This window comes from Canis lupus, chromosome 20 (assembly GCF_011100685.1).
Source record: "Canis lupus familiaris isolate Mischka breed German Shepherd chromosome 20, alternate assembly UU_Cfam_GSD_1.0, whole genome shotgun sequence".
Taxonomy (NCBI): Eukaryota; Metazoa; Chordata; class Mammalia; order Carnivora; family Canidae; genus Canis; species Canis lupus.
This window is the reverse complement of record NC_049241.1, coordinates 37392672-37418713: the sequence shown is the minus strand read 5'-3', so window position 1 is coordinate 37418713 and position 26042 is coordinate 37392672. Positions and strand designations below refer to the sequence as shown.

Sequence of the window (26042 nt, the reverse complement as noted above, 5' to 3'; positions counted from 1 at the left end):
TTTTTTTAATATGCTTTGGCTATGCAGGAGTTGGCTGGAATCTTTGGGGTGCTTAAACCCAGGGCCCAGATGGGAGAGCAGACCCCTAGCAGCCCAGGATCTGGGAGTGCATCCATGGGCTTAGAGGCTCCTGGGGACAGACGCTGGCTTCCTTCCTGGGCCCGGGGCCTCCCCTCTGTATCTTCTGTTCCAGTACTAGCCTCTTGACAAGGCAATGAGCAGACAGGCCTGGCCCTGAGTACAGGTGTGAGAATCAAACTGTGTCATGCAAATCCCATGGCTAAGGGGCCCAGGAGCTTGCTGAGAACCTCGGGGAGTTGGCCTCTAAAGAACGTCTGCCCAGTTTGTGCCCACCTGAGGATATTTATTTCTGATAAGAACCTCGACCCAGTTCACGCTTCCTCTTTTTTTTTTTTTAAAGTCAAAACTGGTTTTCATGGACTGAGTGACCATAAAGCAGATGAAACCTTTGATGTTCTCCTGTCCTAGACCTCCAGCTGGAGGCTGGAGCAACATTTTAAATAGGTGGTTTAATCTCCCTAAATCTTAAGTTTCTCTACTTGTAAAGACTGGACTGAAAGTTCTCCACAGGTTTTATTGGTCACAGGCCCTTGAGGGGGTCACGGTGGAAGATTCTAAGATTCTAATTCTAATGTGGGATTTAGCCAGATGCAACCAGAGATGCCCACTGCCTGGGATTACAGCACCTTTCTTTATTTGTAATGAGTTAAAATATTGCTCCCTGTCCCAGCCCAGGCCCCACGGGCGGCCCTCTGGTCATAGTCATGTGGCATGGGGGGTGGGCTTAACCCCTCCCACATAACTACAGCTCCACAGACCAGCAGGAAATCTCTGTTCCTGGGGATCCTTCTTGGTAATCCAGCTTGACCAATCTGGGATGGATAGACAGACAAAAAGATAGGTGGTCAGCAAATCTCAGGTGTGATGGGAAGAGACAGAGACAGCTCGGGTTCGATACGGGGACCACAGAGAGTCTCAGGGTCCCCAGAGCCCAGCTCCCAGCCTCTCAGCCCCTGGCCAGGCTCACCTGGTGGCAGAGTAGTCACGGCCCTGAACCCTCAGTGTTCGCTTGCTGTCATCGGCCTCTGTTGGGGGCCCCCAGAGCACATCCTGGTAAAACTGGCCTGAGAGACAAAGGGCTGGTCAGCAAGGAATAAAGACGGAGGGAGCCTGGGAGACAGAGGTGAAGGGCACCGCCTGTTCGCCGGCAGAGGTGGCCTCTGAGGATGCCCAGAGCCCCGGGCAGCATACCAAGGGTCCCATTGACGTGGCTGGAGAATCGGTCGGTGTCCCGCAGAAGGAGCCGGAGCCCCTCTCCAGGGCCGTCCCAGGGTAGCAGACCAACGGTCACTTTGTCTGCGCTGCTGAGCAGCAGGAGCCCCGTCTTGTCCATGGTCATATTGAGGCTGCGGGGAAACCGAATGTCCTGTGCAGTCTGGGTGGGAGCGGGGAGGGGGGCTGCCCTCTGGGCTCGGGCCTTCCTGCTGCGGCCTCAGGCCCGATCCCCTCACTGGGAAACTGGGACGACATTAACTTAGTGAGATCTGGCGCATTCCTTGTAAAATGAGACAGTGCTTCCTTTCCCTCCCTGGTCTCCTTAGATTTGGTTTCTCCATAAATTCCTCTTATATGATTTAGGCAGTTCTCTGACACATTTACTCTGTCCCTTTTGTGTTAATGGCCAGTGTCGCTTTCTTCTGATGATTATTGTTATTTACATCTAGAAGAGCAAGTCCCTTTTCATTCTATCCTGTCCTTTTTAACTTAAGATAATCTTTGAAATTCTTACCTTTTTGGTTTTCTTAGGAATGTCAGGCTCTTTTAAGCATGTTGAATAGACCCCTGCTGTTACTCTGAGTTTTTTTTTTTTAATATTTCATTTATTTATTTGATAGAGAGAGAGACAGAGAGAGAGAGAGAGAGCCACCACAAGCAGGGGAAGGGCAGAGGAAGAGGGAGAAGCAGGCTCCATGCAGGGAGACTGATGCAGGACTCGATCCGGATTTTGGATCACGCCCCAGGCCAAGGTAGATGCTCAACCACTGAGCCACCCAGGTGTCCCTTTATTTTATCTTGTAGTGTTCATGTCTGGGGCACAGAAAGACTGTCATTCTTTGTGCATTTATCAGATAATAGTAAACTTTAAGAACTCTTATGAAATTGGGCGATTTTCAGGTTAAGCCCTTGGATTTTTCCAGGCATGCACTCATTTCTCAAGTGGCAACCCGTCTCTGGAGGGCAGAGGACAAGGCTCTCTGTATTCGGTGCAGGCCATGGGACTGCAGGGTGCTGCTCAAAGAGGGACAGGGTCCTCAGCCCCACTCCCAGACCTCTTGTGACCTCTAGAGCTGGACAGTTGCCTCTGGAAGGCCCTATGGTAGGGCAGCCCCACCCAGAAAAGGTCACAGTCCTCCTGCATTACCCACCAGCTGCCCAGTGTTTGATGCCAGATGGACTTGTCGTCCCTCATCAGAGCTCATCAGAGTATGCTAAGGATGACATTCATAACCTTCCGCAGGAGGCAGTGCTCTCCAGCTTCTCATTATTGTCATTACTTCACCACATTGACAGCACTGCCCTCCACCGTGCCCAGCGGGCACCATGCTGTCTAATGGGCAAAGTACTCCCAGACCGCATCCTCTCATTGGATCTTCTGCTCAGCCCTCTGACTCAGAGCCAGGTGATTATTTCAGGTGATGAGTGAGGAAATAGGCTCAGAGGGGCTAAGCAGCCTGCCCAGGGTCACACAGGATTAGCGGGAGAGCTGGCTCTAAACCACGCTGTGCCCCATGTGGGACAGTGACCTAGGTTAGGTATGGGGACAGCCAGGTCCTAGCATAACGGCTCAGTACCCTTCCGAGCAGGAGGGTATGGTGCAGGGCTCTCTGCATCTCTGCATCTCTATCTGCAGGCGCAGCCCACTGCAGAAAACTCCTGCCCAGCCACTTCATTCCCAGGTCCGTGGCTCAGGTCACCTGTCTGCACTGTCACCAGCTAACTGATGTGGCCAGAGAGGTACCCAGCCTGGGGTGGGGGACTCAAGGGGCCCCAGACAGGGGCATACCCAGGCATCATGGAGAACAGCGTTTCCTTCCACTTGTAGGCAGAGTTTCTTCGGTTCTGAGTCACTACCACGTGCTCAGGGGAGGCGCGGACCTGCAGCTGGAGGTTCTTGAGGGTCACCTCGATCCATGAGAACTGGTTCCTTCTCTGTCTCATACTGGCCGGTCACCTCAATCCCTGAGCAGGCCGGGAGCAGAGAGGTCAAAGCTGTGGTCCCAGCTGAACCGAGATCCGCCCAGACCCCTTCTCACCAGCTGACCTCTTCGGTTCCCTTTCCCCAACACTCCCTCACACTGGGAGCAGGCTCCCACGACCTCTCCCCTCCTCCCTTGGTTTCAGATGGCTGTGAAAGCGCCCCCAAATCATCAGTGATGACCGCCTTCGGATGAGCCCTCTGAAAAGGGAGATCGTGTCTGAAATCGACGAATGTGTGTAAAGCCTCTGGTGTGCTTGGTCTGATGAGGTGCTACAGCCAAGAGCAAGATGAAGAGGGGTGGTATCCCCCCTCCTCTGTGAGCAAACAGACTATGGGCCAGGCGGGATGAGTGACAGACTGTGGGGACCTGGGAGGAGCGAGGGAGCCATAGATGCTCATTGATTCTGGCTGGCTCTGCAGGTGTGTGTGAGCATCCCTGAGCGCTGTGCCTCCTTGCATCTGACCTGACGCTCAGTTCAACCAGTAAGACCTTTCTAGAGGCCGGGGGTGCAGGCTTGGCCAGCACACACCTACCTCCTCACCATTTGCCGCCTCCACACCCTCCTCCAGCACCTTCTAGGGCTCTGCTTCTGCCTTCCCCTCCTCCACCCAGTGGGTCCCTACTTGTCTGCCAAGGCCCAGTCATTCCTATATGACCCCGTGCAGCCCCTCCTGTCCCCCAGATAGCTCTTGTCTCCTCCTCTGGGTTTGCTTCCATGTCACTCTAGGCACTGACTATAAACCACTGAGCTCGCCTATGCCCAAGTCTGTCTCCCCACTCCCAAAGTATGGCAGTGCCTGGGGGCAAGTCCACGTCTGGTCACCTCAGAGTGCCCAGGCTACCCAGCCCTGCAGACAGTCTCGTGCTCAGGGAGGAGTCTGCAGGGTGGATGTATGAGGGCCAGTGTCGGTGCTCAGGGGCGTGGCCATGCCAGGATCTGGGACAGGCCTGCACAGGGCAAGGTGTGTCTCCATGGGCAGATGTCCCATCATTATCTCTGGGGTAGTAAGCTGGGCATGAGTGGTGTCTGGGACTCTCTGGGGGGATGACCGGACATGCACCTCTCACCTTGGTCAGGGTCTGAGAGCAGCTTCATTGGCCCCTGAGAGTGCTTGATGTCCACACAGAGGCGGTTCACACTCTGTCCAGGCAGCATCAGAATGACCGGAGGCGCCTGGATGGGGGCTGGGACAACAGGTGTGCTTCCTAAGGCAGGTAGGGTGGGCTAGGAGGCAAGGACAAGGAGGGGGCGTTGAGGGAAGCTGGCAACTTACCTGGAGATGAGGTTACCTTGGCTCGTTCTGAAAGAAGAAGAAGTCGAGGTTAAGGGAGCCCCTTCCCCGGGGTGGGGGGGCTACTGAAAGATAGAGACCCGGATGCGTGTGGCCAGGGGTCTCTCAACTTCAACACTGGGAAACCCACGTGACAAGTCTGCAGAGTTCCCCGAAGCTTTCCTCTCCCAGAGTCTCCCTGTTACAGGGTCAGAAGCTACTGCAGGGACTCTGGCCGGAGCGACATCTCTGGCTCTTAAATCCTCACCTTGAAGCACTTCACCGGGAATGGAGGGGGCTGGTGGCGCCAAAGCAGGCATTAGTGCAGGGACAGCCAGAAACAGAAAGGAAGGGGACAATGAGGATTGAGAGCAATGAGCACGCCACCCACCCAGCCCCGCAACCCCTGCCACACTAGAAGAGTCTCTGTAATGAGATTTGCAAACAAAAGCACATGCTATAAGGGAAGATGGAGGGGACACAGGGCCTTGCCTTGCTCTGCACTGTTTCTGAGTCCAGATTTGGAAATCAGAAACAGCTCAAGGGTTCACGGTTGACTTTGGAAATGGAGGAAGCCTTCCCTTTCTAGAAGGTTCCATCCTGAGCCAGCCTCCAGAGTGTAATAAATCCAATTCAGTGAAAATAAAGGCACGTTATGTCATGTCAGGCCCCACAGCGACTCTCCCTGGTTTGTGTCCAGCTGTGTGCTTTGTGCTTTACCTCTCCAACTCTATGGCCCTGTTAAATGATCATCTTGGGGAAAGTAGACCCTCAGAGGGTCAGAAAGCGGCTTACCCAACATCATGTCTGGTTCCCCAGGCGTATGGTAGAGTGGATAAAGAGGAGCATTAGGAGGTCCTCGGAGTCTGGAGTCTCTCCATGGGTCACTAGGTATCCTCCTGGAAGGTCCAGCTTTGGAAAAGTTGACACATGCAGTCTTCTCTCAAGTAGTGTCATGGGTCCCCAAAACTGGGGTTCTGGGGCCCAGTCCAGGAGAGGGATGTGGAGAGGGCACATGGCTCCCCTCCCTACACTCATCATTCTGGGAGCCTTTCCCTCCATGGCCAGGAGAAATTCAAAGTGGGAACAATGGACCCTTCTTGAATTCCCGCACCCCCTGCCACTGGGACATAAGCCCCCGCCCGCCAGCCCCCAAGTCAAAGTACCTTGTCCTCTATAGCCTCTTCTTTCAGTGAGGACAGAGTCTGCATAGATGCCTCCTAATCAGATATAACTAGACTTGAGTTCCAGCCCTGCCAACCGGGCTAGAGAACCAGGCAAATCACTCTCCCAACAATCAGGGCAGAGTCTTGTATGTGACTGGGGTTCTGTCAATCTACCCCCACCCCCATCCCTTTCCTCCTTTGTCACCTGTTTTTCTGTGCATTGTGTCTCCCACAGGAAATCTAGAGAAAGAATGATGACCTGGAAATCAGAGGAATGCGGATTTGTTTCTTGGATATACCTTTCTGGGGTCCCCAGCGGAACAGGGATTGTGTTCCTAAGCACCCAGGACAGGACCTGAGTGCAGACGATGCCCCCTCCTGGCAGCAGGGCTGGGCTGGAGAGGCCCTGGCCAGCGACTTCAGGGGCCGGTGCCTTAGGCCCTGTGTCAGCCAACCATCCCCCAGCCCAGCCTTTGAGGGAATTAGGCTCTTACTGGTATAAAAGTTCTTGTGTTTGTTTCCTGGATAAAGCAAAAAGAAAGAAAAGCAAATACACTGTTGGAGTGATTTCAATAAATGTAAAGTACTTCTATTTAACCTTGCTTCTCAGCCCCAGCACTGAATAGGTGAGGTGAACTCAGGTCAGGAGCCCTGGTCTCAGCTTCCTCATCAGTGAAATGGGATGAGTGTCCTGGGGTTCCTGGGAGATTAGGGTCCGAGTCTAGGTTGGGATATGGCCAGGGAGGGAGGGAGGCTCTGGAGAACACTGGATCAAAACTGGGTTGCCGGGATGCCTGGGTGCCTCAGTGGTTGAGCATCTGCCTTTGGCTCAGGGTGTGATCCCGAAGTCCTGGGATCGAGTCCCACATTGGGTTCCTTGCATGGAGCCTGCTTCTCCTCCCTCTACCTCTGCCTCTCTCTCTCTCTCTCTCCTGCCTCTCTCTGTGCCTCAAATGAATAAACAAAATCTTAAAAAAAAAAAAAAAAAGAAACTGGTTTTCCCAAGAGGCTGAGGTCCTACTCTTAACACCTACTTGTTTCCACAGGCTTCTCAGCAACTTCAGACCGTTGTTCACCTTCAGGTTTGGTGACCACCATGGATGTGAGGGGAGTGACAAAACTGTAGCTGAGTGACAAGTTCAGAGCTCGTGTCTCAAGGGCCTGCTTCTCAGCACCGGACGCTGAAACCCTGTAGGTTGAAGGCATCAGAGGCTCAGCAGGTCCTCCCTGGATGCCTAGTCAGGTCCTCCCTCCCTTCCAGAACCTTCTGGAAGGTTCCCACTGGGAAAGTCTGAACCTCACACATAGGTGCCAACACCCTCCTCTCTCCGTGCCTAGGAGATACCCCATGCCAGCTGCCCCCACCGCCGTCCCCTCCCCAGGAAAGCTTGGGAAGGTGCTCAGGCTGTGTGTGGCTGCCCTGGCAGGCCCTCGAGGGTGTGGGCTACCCACATTTGCTCTAGCAGTTGCTGGATGGTCAGGTATGCCCAGAGTCTCTCCATGAAGCTGTGGAAGATGTACTTGGGGCTCTGGAACTCCTTCTCCTGCTCTGCAACACTGGACTCCGTTTGGAAGGTGATGTTCTGCATGTGCTGAAAAGAGGGGCCCAGCCCGGGCAGGAGTAGTGAGGGCCTGCCATTCCCGAGCGCTCCCACCGGAACTTGCTCGGACTGGGACAGCTTCCATGGGCTGGTTGCAAGGACCGCATTTCCTCGGAGTAGGCTAGGGCTGGGGAGGGAGTCTGGGGCATGAGAGGCTCAGCCACAGAGCCCCCCAAGATGGGAAGAATGTGGGATAAAAGGCAGCAAACTCTCCAAGGGCAACATGGCAGTCACAGAGCCGGGAGCTCAGGGCAGACTGGCCTTTCCAGAGAAAGGGAAATAAGAATGGGATCTGAACCCCTGGCCAGTGTAGAAACAGTAGCAGGAAGGAAGTGCAAGTGCAGTATGGAGGCAGAAAGGGGGCCCAGATGCATTCCATGCTCATCCCCAAAACAGACACCCTGGGGACAAAGAGGGAAGAGCCTCCTCCTGCAGTCAGCAGCAGAGTTAGAAGAGAACGCAGGTATCAACGGCCCTGATAGGGCTTGAGGCCCCACCCGCCCCAACCAGCTGCCCCCTGCCCAAGCCGGTGCCCTCTGCTGGGGCTGGGCTCTGTGGGATGGTGCCAAGCTCTGGGGGGACTGCTGCTTCCTTCCCCAGGGAGGCGCCTTCTGGCCTCGGGCTGCCCAGCCCGCAGTCTGGGAAGTGGGGTCTGGGGACAGAGGAACCCTGCCCTCTCTCACCACCGCTCCCCAGAGCAGCCGAAGACCTTATTATGGATCAGATCCCACTACCCCTGCTGGAGCCACCTCCTCTGTCTCACCCAGAGCCTGGTCTCCCAAAACTGACACATGCAGGCCACCTGCACGAATTTTGCCCTGTCCACACATACAGCTATTTGACGGTTTTCCTTAAACGAACTTTAAATAGATGAATATGATTTACTTGGCCTTGTCCCGAGCAATCATACCTGTAAAATCTTAGGTCTGGCGTTCAAGTTCTATTTTTCAGGAGACACATTAAAATAAATACACAACTACTAAAACAAAGACGTCTGTGTAAACCACCTGAGTCACCTTGAGTTCTGCACTTGGGGAACCCCTGGCCTTCAGGTTCATATTAGCAGCTAACGTGAATGGAGTGTTTACATGGGGCCAGACGTTAATCCCCACAGCAGCCTTACAAGGTGGGTAGGGTGACCTATTCTGATGTTTACACAAGAGGAGATTGAGGCACAGGGAGGTTAAGTGATCTGCCCCAGGCCTCACCTCTGGGAGGTAGCAGCTAGGCCTGAATCCAGTAGGCTGGCCACACGGCTTGCTACTTCCTCTGAGGTGGGGCGCCCGCGCCCCCCAGGCCCCTCGGACTCACCCACCCGCTGTTCTTCCCACACACACTGCCTGCTGGCCCTGCAAGCCCAGAACGTTCCTCTGTCACCCCACCATCTGGCCTCTATCACCTCCTCATCATCCTTCGATCTCAGCTGGGCCTCCTCCGGGTAGCCCTCCCCGATTCCCAGACCAGGTCTGGGTTCCCAGGGCTGCCCCCCAAGTCCCCAGGCTTATCAGTCACGGCCATCACAGCCTGCAGCTCCTTGTTCGTGTGATGATTTACCCGCACGCCTCTCCTGTGAGGATCGTACCCCAGGGCCCAGAGAAGGACCTGGCACTGAGCAGGTGCCGTTTCTGTCTGTGCAATGAGAGGGCCTCCTGTGGCACAGAGGCAAGGAGGGCTGAGCAGGGACGGCGCATCACCTGGGGAGCCAGGCTCCTGCCCCGGCTGCAGGGGGCCCGAGGCAAGTTGCCTGCCCTGCCTGGGTCTCAGCCCGCTCATCTGTGAAATGGGAACAGGCCTCCCTGCCCAACCACAGCCTCGGAGGGCCAGTGTGAGGACAGGAGGGAGTGCCAGGCACTAGTGTCCTCAGGCCCAGTAACAGTGCAGACTGACAACTGTCATCTCTAAGTGGCAGGGAGCACTGTGACTTGCATTGAGGTCAACTGGAGCCCGGCAGGGCTGCGCTCTAGACCCAGCCCTCGGCCCGCCGGCCCCGGCTGCCCTTCCCCTGCAGGATGGCAGCCACCCTCACCAGCTGCCCTCTGACTTTGGCTGAGAGCACATCAGGGCTCTGGTCCCGGAGCTTCCCGACCACGACGATCTCGGAGCCTTTGAAGAGGAGCCGGAAATTGTCCTGTGAGACCTTGTCCACAGCATTGTCTGGGTACTCAAAGGTCACCGCTGTCAGCAATGGGTTGGCCACTTCCTGGTAGAAGTCCTGCAAGGTTGGGGGTGTCAGGAGCGCCGGGCGGGGTCTGCCCGCCTCACCCATGCAGCCCGCCAGGGGTGTTCTGGCACCTGGAGCTGCAGGGCAGAGTCCGAGTCCTCATAGATACGCCGAGCCAGGCCACCATTGTCCAGTGCCAGCTTTTCCAGGAAGACATAGCTGACATCGAAGCCAAAGCCCAGGCAGAAAAGGCTGTACTGACCATCTATAGCTTTCTGCACGTTCTTCTGGATCCTTGCAGGGCTGGTCTCCCCTGGACCCAGCAGTGTGGGAAGGGGAAGTGAGAAAACAGTGATTTGTTCAATGACATTTCTAGGATCTCACAGCCAGAGGGGCCTCAGATAACCACCCCCACCTCAGGTCCCATACAAGCCGGGCGAGAACCCCAGCGACCCCTCCCCGGGCGGTGTGCTCTGGGGTTGCTAGCAGTGTCCTCACCCACGGTGGGGTCACCATCGGTGAGCAGGATAATAAGGGAGACACTCCCATCTGACAGTAGCTCCTTCTGGTTGGCACTCTGCAGCAGCCGCACGGCCGTCAGCATTGCATCGTTGATGTTGGTCCCTGGCGGGGGGGGGCACATATTCTCAGGGTGGCTTCCAGCCCAGCTCCCCAGGCTAGGCTCACTGCCCCGGAACCCCCCATGCTGCAGGGCTACGAAGGCACTGACCTCCATGGGCCTCAATGTTGGCAGCATATCTCTTGGCCTGGTCCACGTTCTCAGGCGAGGCTGGCACCAGCAGTGGCTTCCAGTGAGTCACATCCCCACTGAAGCTGATGAGATTGAACTGGTCGTTGGGCTTGAGGTCATCCAGGATCTTGATTAAGGCTTCTCGGGTCTGGACAGGAGGGTGGGAGACAGGGTGGGTGTGTGAATAGGGCCTCCCTGGGGCTCCTGGGACTTGGGCTGGCATTCCCGGGCTCCCATGGTCCCTGCTCTGGGGGCAGGCCCTGCCCACACTCTGACCAATCTCACTCTCTGGGTGCCCCGTCCCCAGGAAGATGGAGGAGGGAGAGTCTGCCTACTGGACCAGAGCCAATGGCGCGAGGCATGTGCGAGTTCCCAGGGCCATGCCCTTGGCTAGTGGGACTCACCTGCTGGATCTTCCTGCCACTCATGGAGCCGCTTTTGTCAATGACAAAGATCACATTCTTGGGTATCGTGGGCAGGCCCTCGGGAGCAAAGTAGTGCACAAAGTAGCCATTCTCGATCTGTGATCAGAGCAAAATAAACCCAGGTAGTAAGAGGGGCAGCCCTGCCCTGCCCCAGACCAGCCTTCTCACCCTAATCCTTGGGTTCCTCTCTTCACGCAGCCCCCTTTGACTCTGACCCACTGCTGACCTCCCCAAATCCTCACCATCTTCTACAGCTCAGTCCATCCACTCTCTTGCCTTCCCTGCTCACGTATGGCCCACTAGAACTTTACTCCACTTTACCCCTATTTGTTTTAGCATTTGAGGCAACTTACCCTAAAAAGTTCAGATGTAATAAACCTGAGATCCACCAAAAGAATAAAAACTTTAAAAACAAGGTCCATCAAAAGTGTAAAGGTAAAGCCTAATGATGCCAGAAACTTATGTGAAAGAAGCTACTGCCATTGAGCATAAAACTGAACTGTGAGCCTCCTGGCTGCCAAGACAATAAGGGAAATTGTGCAGGCATCTCTTTGGCAGAGGTGAAACTTCTGTGCCTCCAAAAGAAAATTGACTCAGGACCACTTAACAAAATTACTTGTTTTTAGTCTGTGATGCCACTGGTTCACCCTGATACATAGGGGCAGTTATTTTGCCTTTCCTTCTAGAACATGCAAGGTCAGGCCTTTGAGCACGGATGGATTTTCTGGTTGCCCCACTCTCGCCTTAGAGCCCACACACCTGAATGGAGCCTCCAGAGAGGGTCCGGTTCACGTCATAGCGGACAATGAAGTTGCCATCCAGGACTTTGTCCAGCTGTCCCGCTGTCTTTTGCGGCTTGAATTGGATGTGAGCCTGGGGAGGGATGGGCCAGAGTTGGGAGGAGCCCCATGGTCATCCTCATCCCCATCTGGGCTCAAGATGTGCAGGATCCAGCTGGCTGTCCCTCCCCACCCTGGGGCCCTCCCTCAGGCTCCTGCCCATGGCCTTCTCTCCATCTCAGGCTTCACACCAGCACCCACCAGGCCTCATCCTCCAGCTCTGCCAAGTGGCAGCACGGACACAGCCCTCCAAAGTCCCTCCAGCTCAGACATTCTGCCCACAGTCCCGCTCTCTGGACAGACTCCTAAGGCTGGCCCGACAACAGGCCTCTCAGGACCACTGCCCGCCGACGGTGGCAGCCTACCTTGGTCTTGTTCTGCGAGATGGTGAGGGCATTTGCCAGTTCGCTGGTCATGAAGGTGCTCTCGGTCTCCAGAAAGCTGATGCCCTGAGGCTCGAAGATGTGAATGTCCATCTGGAGGCAAGAAGGGAGGCGCTGGGTCGGCTGGGAGCTGGGGCTGTGGGCCTCACAGGAGGCAGAGCGGGAAGGAGGGGCTGCTCCCAGCAGAGCAGGTGTCTTCCTGGAGGCCTTCCGGGAGGAGGCAGTACCTGCAGGTGCTTGACCAGCTGCTGGGGCTGGACTTTGAGCAGCAGCTCATACACTCCCAATTGCCGCTTGAGCAGCTCTTCATACACCAGCTCGAAGGTGACCTTGGCAGCTGGAGCCACGTTGACCGACACCTGGAACTGCTCCGTCTTTCTTCCAGTGGCCCTGGGGGAGGGGAGCATCAGGTCTGTCCCTCCAGGCCAGGCAGGGCATGGCCACTGGAGGCTGAAGGCAGGGCAGCCTCCGCCCCCGCAGCGGGGCTCCCTCCCACCCCATCCGTGGCTCACTTGACGAGGCCAGCACTCTCTCCCCTGGCCACAGCTGCACTGTACTGCTCCTGGGCCGCAGCCTTCTCCTTGATGTTCCCTGGGTAGGTCACACCTTCGATGATCCTGGGGCAGGAGGGAGGGCGGCAGTTGTGGAGGGCCTGATGGGGGCAGCCCACTCCAATCCCATCCCCTCCTCGGAGCCTCTCTGGACTCGCTGCGCCTCTCAACAGACTGACTCCTGTCTTTGCCGGAGCCTGTCCCCGGAAGGTACTTACTGTGGGCCAGGCTCCGTGCAGGGCCCCGGCTGAAGGCTGGTGGGCCTCTGCAAGCTACGCCAGGCTTCCCCTACCCTGAGGCGTGCGCAGGCTGGTAGACACCCACTCACTGGACAGACGGGGGAGGACGGCCGCAGAGGACACGGGACGGGTAAGCCCTGGCCTCCGCCCCGGCGGTCGGGCCCCGCACTCCAGCTTGCCCGCTCCGTCAGCTCGCTCCCAGAGGAACGGGTCAGTCACCAGTGCGCCCAGCCTTGTGTGCAGCTGTGTGGGGCAGGTGGAGGAGCGGGAGGGGGTGCTGGGCTCCCAGGCCAGCAGGAAACTCGGGTCTGAAAGGCTTGGATCCCTCTCCCCTGCAGCTGCCCCCTCTTCCTGCCGGCACGGCCAGGGCACTCTGCACAGAGCTTGGCCTCTGGAGGAATAGGCTTTGGACAACTGGTGGACGGGTCTCCCGGGCTGTAGACACAATCCTAATGGCTGTTCTTTGGGGTTAGAAAGAACTGCCTGGGCTTTTCCTCTGGAAGGAAAAGAACTGCTCCAGATCCTCCTTGTGAGGTGAGTAGGGATGTCAGTGAGCATACACGCCTGTCCCACTGGAAGTGGCATGAACGAGTGAGAGTGAGCAGGGGTGGGCGGGGAGGTGCAGCCAAGGCATTAGGACCCAGTGTCTCTCCTCCTCACCTTCCTGACCTTCCTGGTCATAATTGAACTCTGGGCCAGAGATGGGGCTCCTCCTCCCAGACGCCCAGCTGGGGCGCCCTGCCAGGTCAGAGAGGAGAGCACCCTGCCCCCCACTTCCCTATCTCCCTCAACAACACCATCTGGACCCAGAGAGGGGTGCTGGCCCTGGGCTCTCAGCACACGCATTGTGCCCGGAACCTGGCCACCTACTGGCCTTGGCACCCATGTGGGAGGCTGGGTATACCCTGCAGTGCTCACACTGCAAGTTGGGCAGCACAGGCCCTGGCTGCAGGGTTAGGAGAAGCAGGGAATGCTGAAGGGGGTGGTAGGAAGTGAGGAAGGAGCCAACCACAAGGACCCAGGCCCCACTGCACTTTTTCAGAGGTCTCAGGGTAGTTTAGGGACCCCAGCTGAGAGAAGCTTGCTTTCTGCCCCTCTATTGAGTTGCTGGGATCGGTGTCTCTCTGGCCGGCACTCTATCCCCACCTTTCCTGTGGGGCCAGGGACAGATGGAGAGGGTTTTCATGCATCTGGCAAACATTGCAAAACAGCCCAGGAAGGGTGGGGGAGGACAAGGTGAGGATCAGCAGTGAGCCACAGAGTCAAACAGAAATCCCAGGGGCCTCCCAGTGCAGCCTCTGACCCAGAGCAGAAACACCCTCTGCAGCGTCCCAGGTAAGAGGGAGGGGACTAGCCTGGCTTAGAACTTCCTGTGACAAGGAGATCCCCCTCCTTGAGGCATTGCTCCATTGTGGGGCAGCCCGGGAGTCAGGAAGGCTTCTGTATTCTGAGCTGGCTCTGCCTTTGTGACTCCCTCCTGCCTGCGTCTGGCTTCAGGATGCCCCAGCTCTATACTCTTCAGAAGCAAAGATACCAAGATGCTGTGCTTCTCCATCTGTCAACCGGGCAGCATTTGGTGATGGTGGATAGAGGGATGGATGGCAGGAGGCATGAATGGAAGGAGGGAGGGAGGGATGAAGGGAAGGGTGGAGGGGTGGGACATCTCTGAGAACACATGAAGTTCATGGGTGAAGCCTCTGGTTCCTTGTACCGTCTACAGGCACAGCACACACACCTAAGGCATCCATCCCTGCACACTTTACATCAGGAAGAGGGCTCCTCTTCCTGGCAGGATGTCTCCAGGGAGGATGGTGCCATGGTGCTGGGCTGGAGGAGGGCAACAGGAGAGAGGGCAGGAAGGCACCTACATGGAGAAGTTGGTGATGAAGGCTCTCTTGGGCAGCTCCACCTGGAAGGTGGCCTCCTGCACAGTTTCGGCCCTGTTGACCACCCTGCTGGTGACGACTGTGTGGGCAAATCTGGACGAGACCTTGGAGTCCACGGTGAAGCTGTAGATGCTGATGTCATTCTGGACCGTGAAGGGGGAGGGGATGGGGTTGTTTCAATGCCACCTCAGCGTGAGACAGCGCTCTTTCAGAGGGGGCCCTGCCCTTGGCCCCTGACCCCAACTGAACCAATGACCAGGCCAAACCCAGTGAGGTGTTTCACATGTGAACACTCGTCTCACAGCAGAGGGCGCTGTGAGTGCTGCTTCCCCCGCTTCGGGGGCCAGGCCGTGGCTCTGCAGCCTGAGCCCTGTGTCTGCGAGGCGACTCTCACGTTCTCCTTGGGCGGGGGGCCTGGAGGGGTCAGACAGCTTCACATTTGATCTTAGCTCTGCCCCGTGCAAGAGGAGTGAACACGTTCTGTGATTTCTGGTGACCTTGGCCTCCATGGAAACTGGGACTTGCCCCTCTCCCACCAGGTGCTTCCAGGAACTGTGAAACTTGCAGGCGACGAGGCCCCGTCTCATAACTGCCTTCCTCTTTGCCGCCCTTGGCCCCACAGCCGTGGCCCCTCCCTGGCCCCACGCCCTCTTCCTGTAGGCCTGCGGTCCCCCCAGGAAGGACGTGTGCACCCAGGCAGCCTTGCACACCTGCTGCCTGCACATGGTATGTCCAGCTGCACACGCAGCTTAGCACCGAGGCGTGGGACGGGACGGGTGGCCTGTGGCCTGTCTCTGCTTGGTGTCAGACACTGTATTAAGTTCTCTCTAGATATTACAGGTTTGATCCTCACAAAAAAGCTCTTCAGAGCTTTTTACCATTTTACAGATGAGGAAGCAGACACAGAGAGTGTAAATAATTCCCCGGAGGCCACTGGGCCAGGAGAGGTAGAGCTGGGCTCATGAAGCCCATTCTCTCCCACCCCACCCACCACCGGCTCCCAGCAGCAACTGGCTGAGCTGCACTCCCAACACCCAACCCCCACCCTGTAAAATGGAAATAAGGTGGGATCCCTGGGTGGCTCAGTGGTTTAGCGCCGCCTTCAGCCCAGGGTATGATCCTGGAGACCAGGGATCGAATCCCGTATCGGGCTCCCTGCATGGAGCCTGCTTCTCCCTCTGCCTGTCTCTCTCTCTCTCTCTCTCTCTCTCTCTGTGTGTGTGTCTCTCATGAATGAATAAATAAAATCTTAAAAAAAAAAAAAAAAGATAAAAGGTCTCCCTTCTATCAAGTGGGAGAGTAGCCATACAGCCCCAGGCTAGGGCCTGGTGGACGGTCGGCACCGCTTCTTTGCACACACACTGATCCACGCTCACTTGTCTGCACACTTGCACACAGAGGACCTTCTTGTGAATCAGCTCACACCACTCCCGCTCAGGCACCCGTGGACACCCGTTACCTTTTGGGCAGTGGTCGCGTGGAGGACAGCCAGCAGCGAGAGTAGGACCAGCGTGATGCCACAGGTGCAGCCAAGGCCCGAAGCCTTCATCTTGGCCCCAGGGGCTAGCAGGTTGCTTCTGAACTTCAGAGGAAGTGGGGAATGAATTAGTACATGCTTGCTGTCCCACCCCTCTGGGGGCGGTTTCTGGGAAATCGGGATCTCCAAGCCAAAAACTGCAGTGGCCTCAGATAAGCAAACTGTGAATGTCCCGTGGACCTTGGCTGGGGACAGGAACATGTACTGAGTCAGGCTCAGATGGGAATTGGGCATGGCACCCTTTCTGAAAGGTCCAGAATCATCCCAGGCTGCTACCACCCCTTGTACCAGCCATTCCGCCAGCAGGCTCCCTGGGTCTGGGAGCCACAACAGTGAAGCAGCCTGGCCCAGCCTGGGAGAAACAGGGATGGCTCAAAACGGGGGACTGGGTTAGGGGGTAGGGGGTGGGCTAGGCAGTGGCTTCTAGGAGGAAAGTGGCCTGGATGTCCAGCCTAGTGTGGCTGGGCAGTGGGGGCCCTAGAAGAACTGGGTGGCCACTGGGGTAGATCTGCTGGGGCCAGGGCAGGACGGAGACCCCTTCTCTGTCCTTGGGTCAGGTTGCTGTTGGACCCCATTCATCTAGCTGGGGCTCTTGGTTCACTTCCAAGGTCCCTAGAACAAGACTCGCACTTTGGCAAGACAATCTGAGAGCCATAAAGATGTTGGCATCTTGTGGCCTGTGGAGGTCTCCCCCGGGGAATGTATTGAGAGGAGAGCAGGGAACAGAACCCGGAAGGTGGTGGTTCAGTGTGGTGGTGTGCGAGCTCGGGGCGGGGGGGGGGGGGGGGTGCATAATGGGGTCAGCCAGGCAGAGGGAGCCCCTGAGTCATGGCTTGCGTGAGAAGGCCGGGCCTTTGGCTGGCCAAGGCAGTGCCACTGTCCTGAGCCCAGACCCTTGAGAGTGCCCCGGAGGGCCTAGGGTAGGATTACCAGTAACTTTTTTCAATTATCCTTTAATAAAGTTGCAATACTGCTTTTATAACAAATAGCAATGAAGTGAATACATTTTGAGGGATTCGGACGCAGCTGGTGCTTGTGTCCCTGGCGGCTCTGGGGAAGCCCAGCTCCCGAGTCTGGCCATGGATGGGGTGGGGTTGCTGCAGGAGTGTGGCCAGGTGCCAAACCCTGGGTCAAAGGAGGAAGATGTCTTGGCGACACTGGTTGGCATGGGGTGGGGTGCAGCCGCCATTTGGGGGGCCCACACAAGGTTCTGAGGCAGTGACTGGCCCCCAGGGGTCTCCTCCATCAGACCCGCAGCATCCAGCCCTGAGTAAAGGGCGTAGAGTCCCTGGAGCTGTCTCTGGCTGCCCATAAATGTTCCCCTTTCTTGGCACGACTACAGCCAGAAGCACCTGTATGCACGTCTGTGCTGCCTGCCGTGTGGCTCTGAGTATGTTTGGGATAATACGGGCTTCACACCTCCTCAGTGGTCTGAGAAAGGAGCTTCCCCGAGGAGCACAGTGAGCAGGCCCAGCCCTGTCCCATACAAGGCCTGCTCCACAGAGCAGAGAGCACAGGTCCAGTCTAGAAACAGCTATACCAGGGAGGACAGGCTGGCTGAGGACGTGGGAAAGGCTCTGAGCAGCCAGCCCGACCTGCCCAGGGGACCGCCCGGCTTCCCTGCAGGCTGCAGCCCGAGTCAAGTGCCTCAAGCCCGGGCCCTGCTGGTCCCGCCCCGGACAGCCTGTGGTTTTGCCATGATGGGGGGATAGGCCTCTGCAGCCCCCCTGGATATGACCACTCCATGCACACAAGGGACCCTGAGGTCTGGGGAGGGAAACACTGCTCGTGAGCAGAGGACTTGGGAGCTCCCAGGATGCAGGCAGAGCTGTGAGAGTGGCTAGGAGGCTCGCCCTGAGTCTGGGAGAAGAGCAGCTAAGGAGGTGGACCACCACTGGCCAGAGAGCGGCCTCGGCCTGGCTTTGCTTTGGGGGGGGGTGTGAGCTGGCAAGGAGGGAGTGCAAACAGGGTGCAGGGGCGGGGGGGGGGGGGCTTTGAGGCCCCTGGTCCTGCAGAGCCTTGGAGTCCTTGGAAGCATCTCAGTGGTTTCTGTGGAGATCAGGGGGATGGGTGAGCCTTGGGCCCCCCACTTGCTTCACTCTGAGCAGTGTTACTGTGGGCTGTCTAATGCAACAGGCCCCAGCTCTAGTCCCTTGTCAGACAGAAGGGGAAACTGAGGCCCAGAAAAGGAAAGACTGGTTTGAAGTCACACAGAAGTTCAACACCAGGTCTCCATGTCCCAGGCTCTTTCTGGCATGTGGCAGCAGCCATAACAGCACCTGCCTTATCTACCCTGGGACCTCCCAAAAGCCTGCCAAGGGCACAGAACACGCCCCATGCCCTACCCCAGCTGCTCCTCCCCTACACTTAGTGGCTATGGCCGGTGACCAACCAACACCCTCCAAACGCTGGAGCCACTTGGGTGTCCTCTTTATTGCTGTTCTCCAGGTGCTGGCGTAGAGTCCCTGGGCCGAGGGCCCCGGGCTGTGAGGGGCAGGTGGCAGTCCCACAGACAGTAGACGAGAAGGTGCATTCTGGCATAAAAAGTTTTGGGGAAAGGATCCTGCGTCTGGGAGTTGACAGCGGTGAGGGGAATGGCATGTACTTCTTAGCCAAAGACACTCTTGGCAGGTCCAGCTTTGGGCTTCTCAAAGACAGTCTCCGAGCCGGTCCGGCTGCCGCTGAACACTGACGGGGCGGTGGAGCCGGCTAGTTCTGTGGGGAGGACACAGAGATGTGGGCATGGGGTCTCCTTTTACCGGGGGAGGGGGTGTCCCCTGAGCTCAGGAGCTCTGGATTCTCAGGGAATGACCTCGGACCCTTTGCCCTGTCGCCCACCCCCAATGACACCCATCCACACCCTCCACCCCCACCACCCAGGGGGATACTCACCACACTCCCGCATGACCTGGTAGGTCTTGGACTTGATCTCCTGGTTCTTGGCTAGGTTCCCACGGGCCCCCTTCAGATCTTCCTCCTTCACAGGGGGGCGCTTCTTCTTGATGGGGGCATCCGGAGCACCAGCCTTGGAGAGCCCAGAGCTTCATCTTACAACCCCAGGCCTTGAGGCTCAAAGCCCCTTCCCACCTCTGTGCCTTGGCCCTGAGATCCCTCTTCACCAGTCACTGAACTCAAGTCAGTTTAAGGCCCCACTCCTCTTCCAGGAAATTTTCCCAAACGTATTCCATCCACCACCTGCAAGTCTCTCTGTCCTTCTCCCACAAACTGGGAACTTGGGGAGTGTGGCTGCTGTGGCCTCACACTGTTAGCCTGCCTGGCCAGGCTCAGGCCTGGGCACAAAGGGCAAAGGGGAGAGGGACTGGTTTGAGGTGGAGTTTTAAGGGCTGAATTCCAAGACCTGCTCGCTGGGTGGCAAGGGGTCCCTTAGGGATTGCCTTTCTCTCCCCCATATTGCCAGTGTTTACCTTGTGTGTTTTGGGGAGGCAATAGGGTAGAGCTAGATGCCCGTGAAGTCAGCCCCACCCACGGAGCAGGCAGCAAGGAGAACCCTCCACTTAGCATGCTGGTCGCTCTGTCCCTCCAGTACTAGGCATACGCAGGCTCAGCGCTTATCCAACCCATCACCCCCAGGCGCCCACGAGTCTGAGGCCTCATTTCTTCCTAAGCCCTGGGGACAGGTGCAGGGAATCCCTGGTCCCCGAGCCTGGGCTGGGCTGCTGGGGCAACACACTACACACTGTACACGGAGACCTATCCTGCTGGGGAGACACCCGAGCAGAGCTGCGTACCTACAGACCCAGCCTCACATGGATGTGTACATACACACACTGGCTACACATGGAGCTACATGCAGTCAGCTTCCTCACACACACAAGCATACACAGAGATTCAAAGTATCATACATGTTGTCTCTACCCTACTGGCAAACCGGACGATACCACCAAACCCAAGATAAATAGGGATTTGTCAGCAAGCTGGGGCCCAGGCTTGCCCTCCCTGGGCCCTGGCCTTTCAGGGGCTGCAGACACTCCTCTTTACACCTGGAGTTCAGCTCAGGACACAACTGTCAAGAGAGGACAGCGTCCAGGTTTCCAGCCCCACCCTGGCACCCACCCAGCCTGCGCTGGACCCTCCTACCTGCGACATGGTGGGTGCTGTACGAGAGCTGTTTGAAGGTGCTCCTCTGGCAGGCAGAAGCCAGTGGAAGGGATCAGAGCAGCGCCGGCCCTCCGGGGCTTATATGGTCCACTTGCCGGTCCGGAAAGCCACTCCCCTCCTTGACGGGCTTCCTGATGATTCAGGTCCGTACTGCCTGTAGCTTCAGAGTTTATTCTTAGAGATGAGAGGGCTGGCTAAGCGCTGCTGCCTGGGGATGGCAGACCGCCGGGGGGACCCTGTGCCCTTGGGAACAGCTGCTCTATGCAGGCAGGAGGTGCCGAGCCTGGCAGCGAGCAAGGGGTGTGTTGATGAATGCGGATCTTGGAACGAGTGTGGCAGCCTGAGCTGTCCACCTGGGATAGTCCATCCCGATGTAGTGGGTGTCCCCGAGGGAAGTGAGGGCCCTGAGCCAGGCTGGGCCATTCTGAGCTTGTTTTCTACTCTCTTCTATCCGCCACCCCCACCCTCCCGCCCCCCTCAGATTCCAGAGGAAAGAGACTTTCCATCTCTGCACAGCAGCAGGGCAGGAGCTTCCTGCGTCTGAATCTCAGAAGCATTTGCTCACAGGGAGCACAGCCCCCCACAGTTCATAGGTGAGCACCCGTCCCGAGGGACAGCCGGACAGCTGCTCCATCTGTGTGTGCTCTTGTGTCTGACCACAGTCTGGCTCGCAGTGCAAGTTTAGCAAGGGACAAAGAGGCAGAGGGTCAAGTGCCCAGGAAGGGCCAGGGAGGGCGCAGAGTCTGGCTGGCTGAAGGCACCCACAGGTACCAGGCCTGAGGTTGCCGAAAGAGGGTGAGTGACATCTGAGCCCATTCTAGCCACTGAGCTGTGGAGAGAGCGAAGGGTCCAAGGTTTCCCCTGGAGGTCACTTTGCTCTCTGCTACCTACTAATATCCATCCTTGAAGGGGAGACCATCGGGGTGCCTGGCAGCGCTCTCCACCTGCAGTGGGTGTGGGGAGTGGATGGGGGGGTGTCAGCCACCCCTAAGTTCTTTGTCAGTTTGTGATGGAGATTATTTTTATCCTTGGAGGCTGCAAGCAGACGGAACCCCACCAGGCACTGACATTCGGTGATCCCCAAGGCCACCCCACAGGTGCCCGCCGAGGGAGGGAGCGAACAAGCGAGCGAGCGGGCCAGGAGGCCAGGCTGCCGTGGGCTGGCCGCGGGGCTTGGAGCCGGTGCACGTCTCTCAGGACGAAGCTGGAGGGGAAGGAGAAGGCCGACGCGGCGGCCAAGGCGCTGCAGATGTCGCTGGCTTACCAGTTCGTGACCCCGCTGACCTCCATGACCATCAGGGGCGTGGCGGACGAGGACGGCCTGGAGCCCGTCGTGGACAAGCCCCCCGAGGGTAGGGCTCGGCCGGGCGCGCGCGGGAGGCTCTGGGGGCCCCAGTCCTCCGGGCCTTTAACTCTTCCCTTTCTCTCCCTTCCAGATGCCCTGCCCTTGGGTGAGTTTTTAAACCGGGCTGGTCTTCGGGAGGGGCTCCTGGGGCCCTGCAGGCAGCTCGGCCCCCAACCTCGGCGCTGCCCCGGGAGCCGGGAGCCGGGAGCCCTCACGCAGCTTCGTGCGCGCCTCCGGGAGCCTGCGTCTGCGCGGCCGGGCCGGGTGCCCAGGGGAGGGTCGGCGAGGCCGCGGCGGCTCCGGGCCCAGGGTGCCTCGGGGAGCGGGGAGCGAGGCCCGGGCCTGCAGGGCGTGGTGGGGGTGACGCTGGCCCACGCGTGTCCTCCGCAGAGATGGTGGGACACAGAAAGAGTAAGTGGCAGCGCCCCACCGCCACGCGTCTCTACCTCTCCCGGCGCCCCTGGGGCGGCCCGTTCAGCCCTGAGCCGCCGCGTTGGCCTGAGGACGAAACGACGGACAGCAGGAGGCTCGCTCACCGCCTCCCCCCCGGGACCCTCGCGACAGCCCCCTGACCCGGCCTGGGTCCCCTTATGCCACCAGCTCCGCCAGGGCCCCACGGAGGGGACAGACGGGGGGGCTGGCTCACCGGCAGGCATCAGGGGCTCGGGGCCCTCCTGCTCTGGGGCTTCAGGCCTGCCGCCTGGGGGGGCTGGGAAAGGGAGCCCGCAGCCCCAGGGAAGTGGGGTACCATCCTCCTAAGTGCCATTCCCTCCCGCCAGCGTTCAAGCTGCCGGCTTCACAGCCTTCCCCGACTGGACCCAGTGCCGACATCCAGCAGTTGCCAAACCAAGTGACCGGAGGCGAGTTCTGGGGAGGGCGTGAGGGACACCCCTGCCCTGCTCCTGGCCGGGCCCAGCCCACCTGCCCGATGCCCAATCTAACGGACTCCATGCTATGCCCCCAGTGGACACGGACCCCCACTTCCTCATCCACGTGCCCCAGAAGGAGGATACCCTGTGCTTCAATATCAATGAGGAGCCCGGTGTGATCCTCAGCCTGGTGCAGGACCCGGACACAGGTACTCGTGACCTCACGGCCTCTGCCAGACAGGGTGGGGCTGCACTCCTGCGCCCTCGCTGGTAGCCACCGACACGACAGTGTCCATGGCCTCCACTTCCCACAGCCTGGGCCCCGGTCACCTGGCTGAGCTCAACCCTCCTCCTTCTCTCCCATCGACCTGCCTGGGCCCTAGATGGCACCTGCTCTTGGACGTGTGACCCCTGCAGGCACCCAGGACCCTGTGCTCAGAAGGGCCCATGCTCGGTTTAATGCTCTGCTCTAGTTGTCTTGAAGTTCTTAACAGATTTTGAGCGAAGTCCCCTCACTTTCATTTTGTACCGAGTTCTGCAAATTCTGGAGGAATCCTGCCCTGCCTTCCCCCTCAGCTTGGCTGAGGGAGCCCGAGTCCCTCCTCCAGCAGTGCTCCCTGTCCGACTGTCTGTGGGCCACTCTCTCCCTGCCTCCCTCCCAGTCCGATCAGGCGGTCTGCAAGGATTTGTTGAGCACCTCCTAGGGGCTACAGGTGCAGTAGGGACTGAGCCAAAGTCCCTGTGCTCCTGCAGTTTGGCCAAGGGAGACAGACAGGCAAACAAATTCTCAGATGACCATTTGAGAGCATGAGACATGCCGTGTTGGGATAGTGAAGGCAAGAAGGGGGCTGAGGGCTGCTCAGTTGGGAGGAGGCCTCTGTGCCCTGCTCCTGGGTCAGGGATCAGGGCGACAGAGAAGGAGCACGCCCAAGTCCTATCCTCGGGGAGACAAGACCCCTGCCCTGGGGGCCCAGAAGCAAGGGCTAAGCAGTAGGTAGTTAGCCCTGTAGGAGTGGGGAGGGAGAAGTGCTGTGTGGCCTCCACTCATGCTGAAGGCCCCCTGGCGAGGGGGGAGCCTCAAAGCCAGTGTGGAGTGTGGGTGTCTCCCAGGAGGGGGGCACGGCATGAGCAAAGGCAGGCTGGCAGGCACGTAGCGAGAGCTGGCCCCTCCCTGACCCGGATGGCCCCTCACCCTCCTGCAGGCTTCTCTGTGAATGGGCAGCTCATCGGCAACAGAGCTGGGAGCCCTGGGCAGCACCAGGGCACGTACTTTGGGCGGCTGGGGATTGTGAACCCCACGACAGGCTTTCAGCTGGAGGTGACCCCTCACAACATTACGCTGAACCCTGGCTCGGGTGGACCCGTGTTCTCCTGGAAGGACCAGGCTTCACTGCGGCAGCATGAGTAACCAGGCTGGGGCCTGAGCCTGGTGGGGGGAAGGCGGGGGGAGGCAGGTGGGGGGAAGCCTGGGGAGGGATAAGGCAGGAAGCCCCAGAGCCAGCTCAGCTGCCTGAGCTTGCCGGGCCCTCGTCCCCTGAGCTACGTCAGTGAATGTCATCCGTGTGGCCTCCGTGTGGGCTGGGCAGACCTGTTGGGCCCTTGGACCACCCCACCCGTTTCCCTCCGCTCCTGGACCCTCGCTCCAGGCCGGGCTGCCTGCGTGCCCTTGCCCAGCGGTCCATTTTCATCACCACCAAACAAAGCCAACCCACGTCCGGGGCCCAGCGCCAAGGCCACCTATTCCCTGAAACCCACCTCATCTCTTTTCCGCTGGACTCGAGCTCTCTGGGCTTCTCTTTCAGCACTTATCTTAGCACAGCTTGTGCTTTTGTTTGTTCCTTCCTCCACTCGCTCATTCTCCAAACTCTGCCAAGTACCAGAGCTGATGCTGGGCAGCAGAGCTTTAGGAAGGAGAGAGCAGAGTCCAGTGTGGGGGACACAGATGATGAGTGGCAGTCAGAGAACACGGACTTTGATATTAGAGAAGCTGGAGTCCAAGTCCTGCCTTTACTGCTTAGCAACCGTGTGGCCTGGACCTGGGCAAGTCCCTGACCCTCTCTGAGCTTCACAGGATCAGAGTGAGAACAAATGATGCAGTTTGTATGGAGGGCTTGGCACAGTGCCCAGCACATTGTAAGCCCCCCCCCCGCCCCCATAGCAGCATGTAGCAGGCAACAGCCCTCCATCTGGGAGCGGGGGCGTGGTGCTCATGACAGCTGGATCCAAGAGGAGCAGGGCAGCTGCACGGAGAGGCGTGTGGTGTAGCTGCACCTGCCCTCACGGCCACCTTGCCCTGCAGGGTGGTAGTGACCATCAACAGGAAGAGGAACCTGGTGGTGGCTGTGGAAGATGGGGGCACGTTTGAGGTTGTCCTGCACCGGGTGTGGAAGGGCAGTGCCGTCCACCAGGACTTCTTGGGCTTCTACGTGCTGGATAGTCACCGGATGTCGGCTCGGACACACGGGCTGCTAGGTAACCAGCTGGGCAGGCAGAGGTAGTGGGGTGCACTGTGGCAGCCAGGGGGCTCACCATGGCTCAGACTTGCAGCTGGTCACCAGGGCAGGCCCTTCTCCAACTCGGCCATCCAGGCTCAGAGCTCCAAACAAGGCTGGTCCTGCTCAGGGTCTCGTCCCTCAGAAAGGCTGTGATCAAACACAAGGTGAAACTTCACCTTAAGTGGGCCTGGGGACGAGCAGGGAGAGGTCCGATTAGCAGCAAGGTCCAAACAGACCAGATCCCCGAGGCCTCCTGGGTGGGGTGACTCACTGGCCCACTGCTTCTCCTGGTGGCCTTCCTGTAGCACTTGCTGTCTGGGGGCACCTACCCCTAGGACTCTCTCCCCAGCCAGGTTCTTGCCGAATTAGTCCAAGAAGGTGGGAGGTATAACCGGCTGCCAATAAATCTGCTTTCAATGCCAAAGGGGTGGCTTCCGATGCCAAACCGTATCAGATACAGTCCCGCTCTTAAAAAGACAAGCATTCAGGCCAGTCTGTGACCCCCCAGTGAGCACCTGCTGAGCCCCGGGCCTCCCAGGATAACTGCTGCTTCCAATGTGCCCTTCCAGGACAGTTCTTCCACCCCATTGATTATACAGTCTCTGACCCCCACCCGGGCTCCGACCCCACAAAGACAGATGCCACGATGCTGGTAAAGAGCCACCAACTGACGGTCACCAGGTAGGTGGCTGCTCTCCCAGTATGTCTGCCCTTGGCATTCCCGTCATTGGTCGGGGCCTTCCTCCAGGTGTCACAGGGGTGGAGTGGGCTTCCTCTGGGGGGTCCCGAAGGTAACCCCAGCTTTCTGTATCTCCCCAGGGGCTTGCAGAAAGACTACAGCAAGAACCCCCGGCACGGGGCTGAGGTGACATGCTGGTTCGTCCACAACAATGGGGCGGGGCTGATCGACGGCGTTTACACTGACTACATCGTCCCTGACATCTTCTGAGCCCCCTCGCCGGCACAGCTGTCCTTTCTCGGGACCGTGGCAGAGGACAGCATCCTGACCGGCTCCCGGTGCCACACCTCTCTGGTCAAGCTGATCCATGTGTCAAAGGCCCCATGACTTCCATTAAAGGGAGGCTGAGTCTAGCCCAGGCTGGCTGCTTTTGGGGAGGGAGAG

The 26042-nt window shown here is 58.3% G+C and overlaps 3 protein-coding genes and 1 long non-coding RNA gene across 8 annotated transcripts; 2 read left to right on the top strand and 2 right to left on the bottom strand.

The window, feature by feature from the left end:
* Window positions 1-689: 689 nt before the first annotated feature.
* Window positions 690-16170, bottom strand: ITIH4 (inter-alpha-trypsin inhibitor heavy chain 4). Its single transcript, XM_038566173.1, is given in 25 exon segments — window positions 690-893; window positions 1049-1145; window positions 1273-1427; window positions 3086-3222; window positions 3224-3261; window positions 4350-4466; window positions 4556-4582; window positions 4821-4850; window positions 5348-5464; window positions 5719-5772; window positions 5924-5977; window positions 6213-6239; window positions 6753-6907; window positions 7171-7310; window positions 9346-9531; window positions 9612-9793; window positions 9979-10104; window positions 10211-10379; window positions 10636-10752; window positions 11416-11529; window positions 11861-11971; window positions 12106-12268; window positions 12391-12495; window positions 14537-14697; window positions 16014-16170. Coding segments are annotated over 25 exon segments (2742 nt in total). The 5' UTR covers window positions 16104-16170; the 3' UTR covers window positions 690-823.
* Window positions 2423-6271, top strand: LOC119864681. The gene is made up of 2 exons (XR_005374899.1): window positions 2423-3036; window positions 3424-6271. It is a non-coding gene; the product is annotated as an uncharacterized LOC119864681 (long non-coding RNA).
* Window positions 12604-26011, top strand: LOC102154212 (inter-alpha-trypsin inhibitor heavy chain H1-like). Of its 4 annotated transcripts, none has more exons than XM_038566178.1 (11): window positions 12606-12798; window positions 20692-20803; window positions 21245-21562; window positions 21647-21661; window positions 21946-21966; window positions 22335-22415; window positions 22520-22633; window positions 23627-23828; window positions 24724-24896; window positions 25489-25600; window positions 25739-26011. In XM_038566178.1, exons 3-11 carry the CDS (start codon window positions 21460-21462, stop codon window positions 25866-25868), a joined length of 951 nt encoding a protein of 316 aa, XP_038422106.1. In that variant the 5' UTR covers window positions 12606-12798; window positions 20692-20803; window positions 21245-21459; the 3' UTR covers window positions 25869-26011. The 4 variants fall into 4 exon arrangements, with proteins under 4 accessions (XP_038422109.1, XP_038422106.1, XP_038422107.1 ...); XM_038566179.1 differs by lacking the exon at window positions 12606-12798 and adding an exon at window positions 20405-20510; XM_038566181.1 differs by lacking the exon at window positions 21946-21966 and having other exon boundaries at window positions 12604-13202.
* Window positions 18501-24342, bottom strand: LOC607080 (musculoskeletal embryonic nuclear protein 1). 2 transcript variants are annotated; one of them, XM_038566185.1, is made up of 4 exons: window positions 24180-24342; window positions 20190-20384; window positions 18984-19116; window positions 18501-18806 (listed from the first exon to the last, which is right to left on the bottom strand). In XM_038566185.1, the coding sequence occupies exons 2-4, from the start codon at window positions 20196-20198 to the stop codon at window positions 18700-18702; spliced, it is 249 nt and encodes an 82-aa protein (XP_038422113.1). In that variant the 5' UTR covers window positions 20199-20384; window positions 24180-24342; the 3' UTR covers window positions 18501-18699. The 2 variants fall into 2 exon arrangements, with proteins under 2 accessions (XP_038422113.1, XP_038422114.1); XM_038566186.1 differs by having other exon boundaries at window positions 20190-20370.
* Window positions 26012-26042: the final 31 nt, after the last annotated feature.

Bases quoted from the DNA above. Each gene is read 5' to 3' on its own strand.
- LOC607080 (XM_038566185.1), bottom strand. The intron at 18,807-18,983 runs GTGAGTATCCCC...TCCTCCCCACAG, and splicing joins CCAGGTCATGCGGGAGTGTG to AACTAGCCGGCTCCACCGCC.
- LOC102154212 (XM_038566178.1), top strand. From the start codon at position 21,460: ATGTCGCTGGCTTACCAGTTCGTGACCCCGCTGACCTCCATGACCATC. The intron at 21,967-22,334 runs GTAAGTGGCAGC...CCCTCCCGCCAG, and splicing joins GATGGTGGGACACAGAAAGA to CGTTCAAGCTGCCGGCTTCA. The intron at 22,634-23,626 runs GTACTCGTGACC...ACCCTCCTGCAG, and splicing joins GGTGCAGGACCCGGACACAG to GCTTCTCTGTGAATGGGCAG.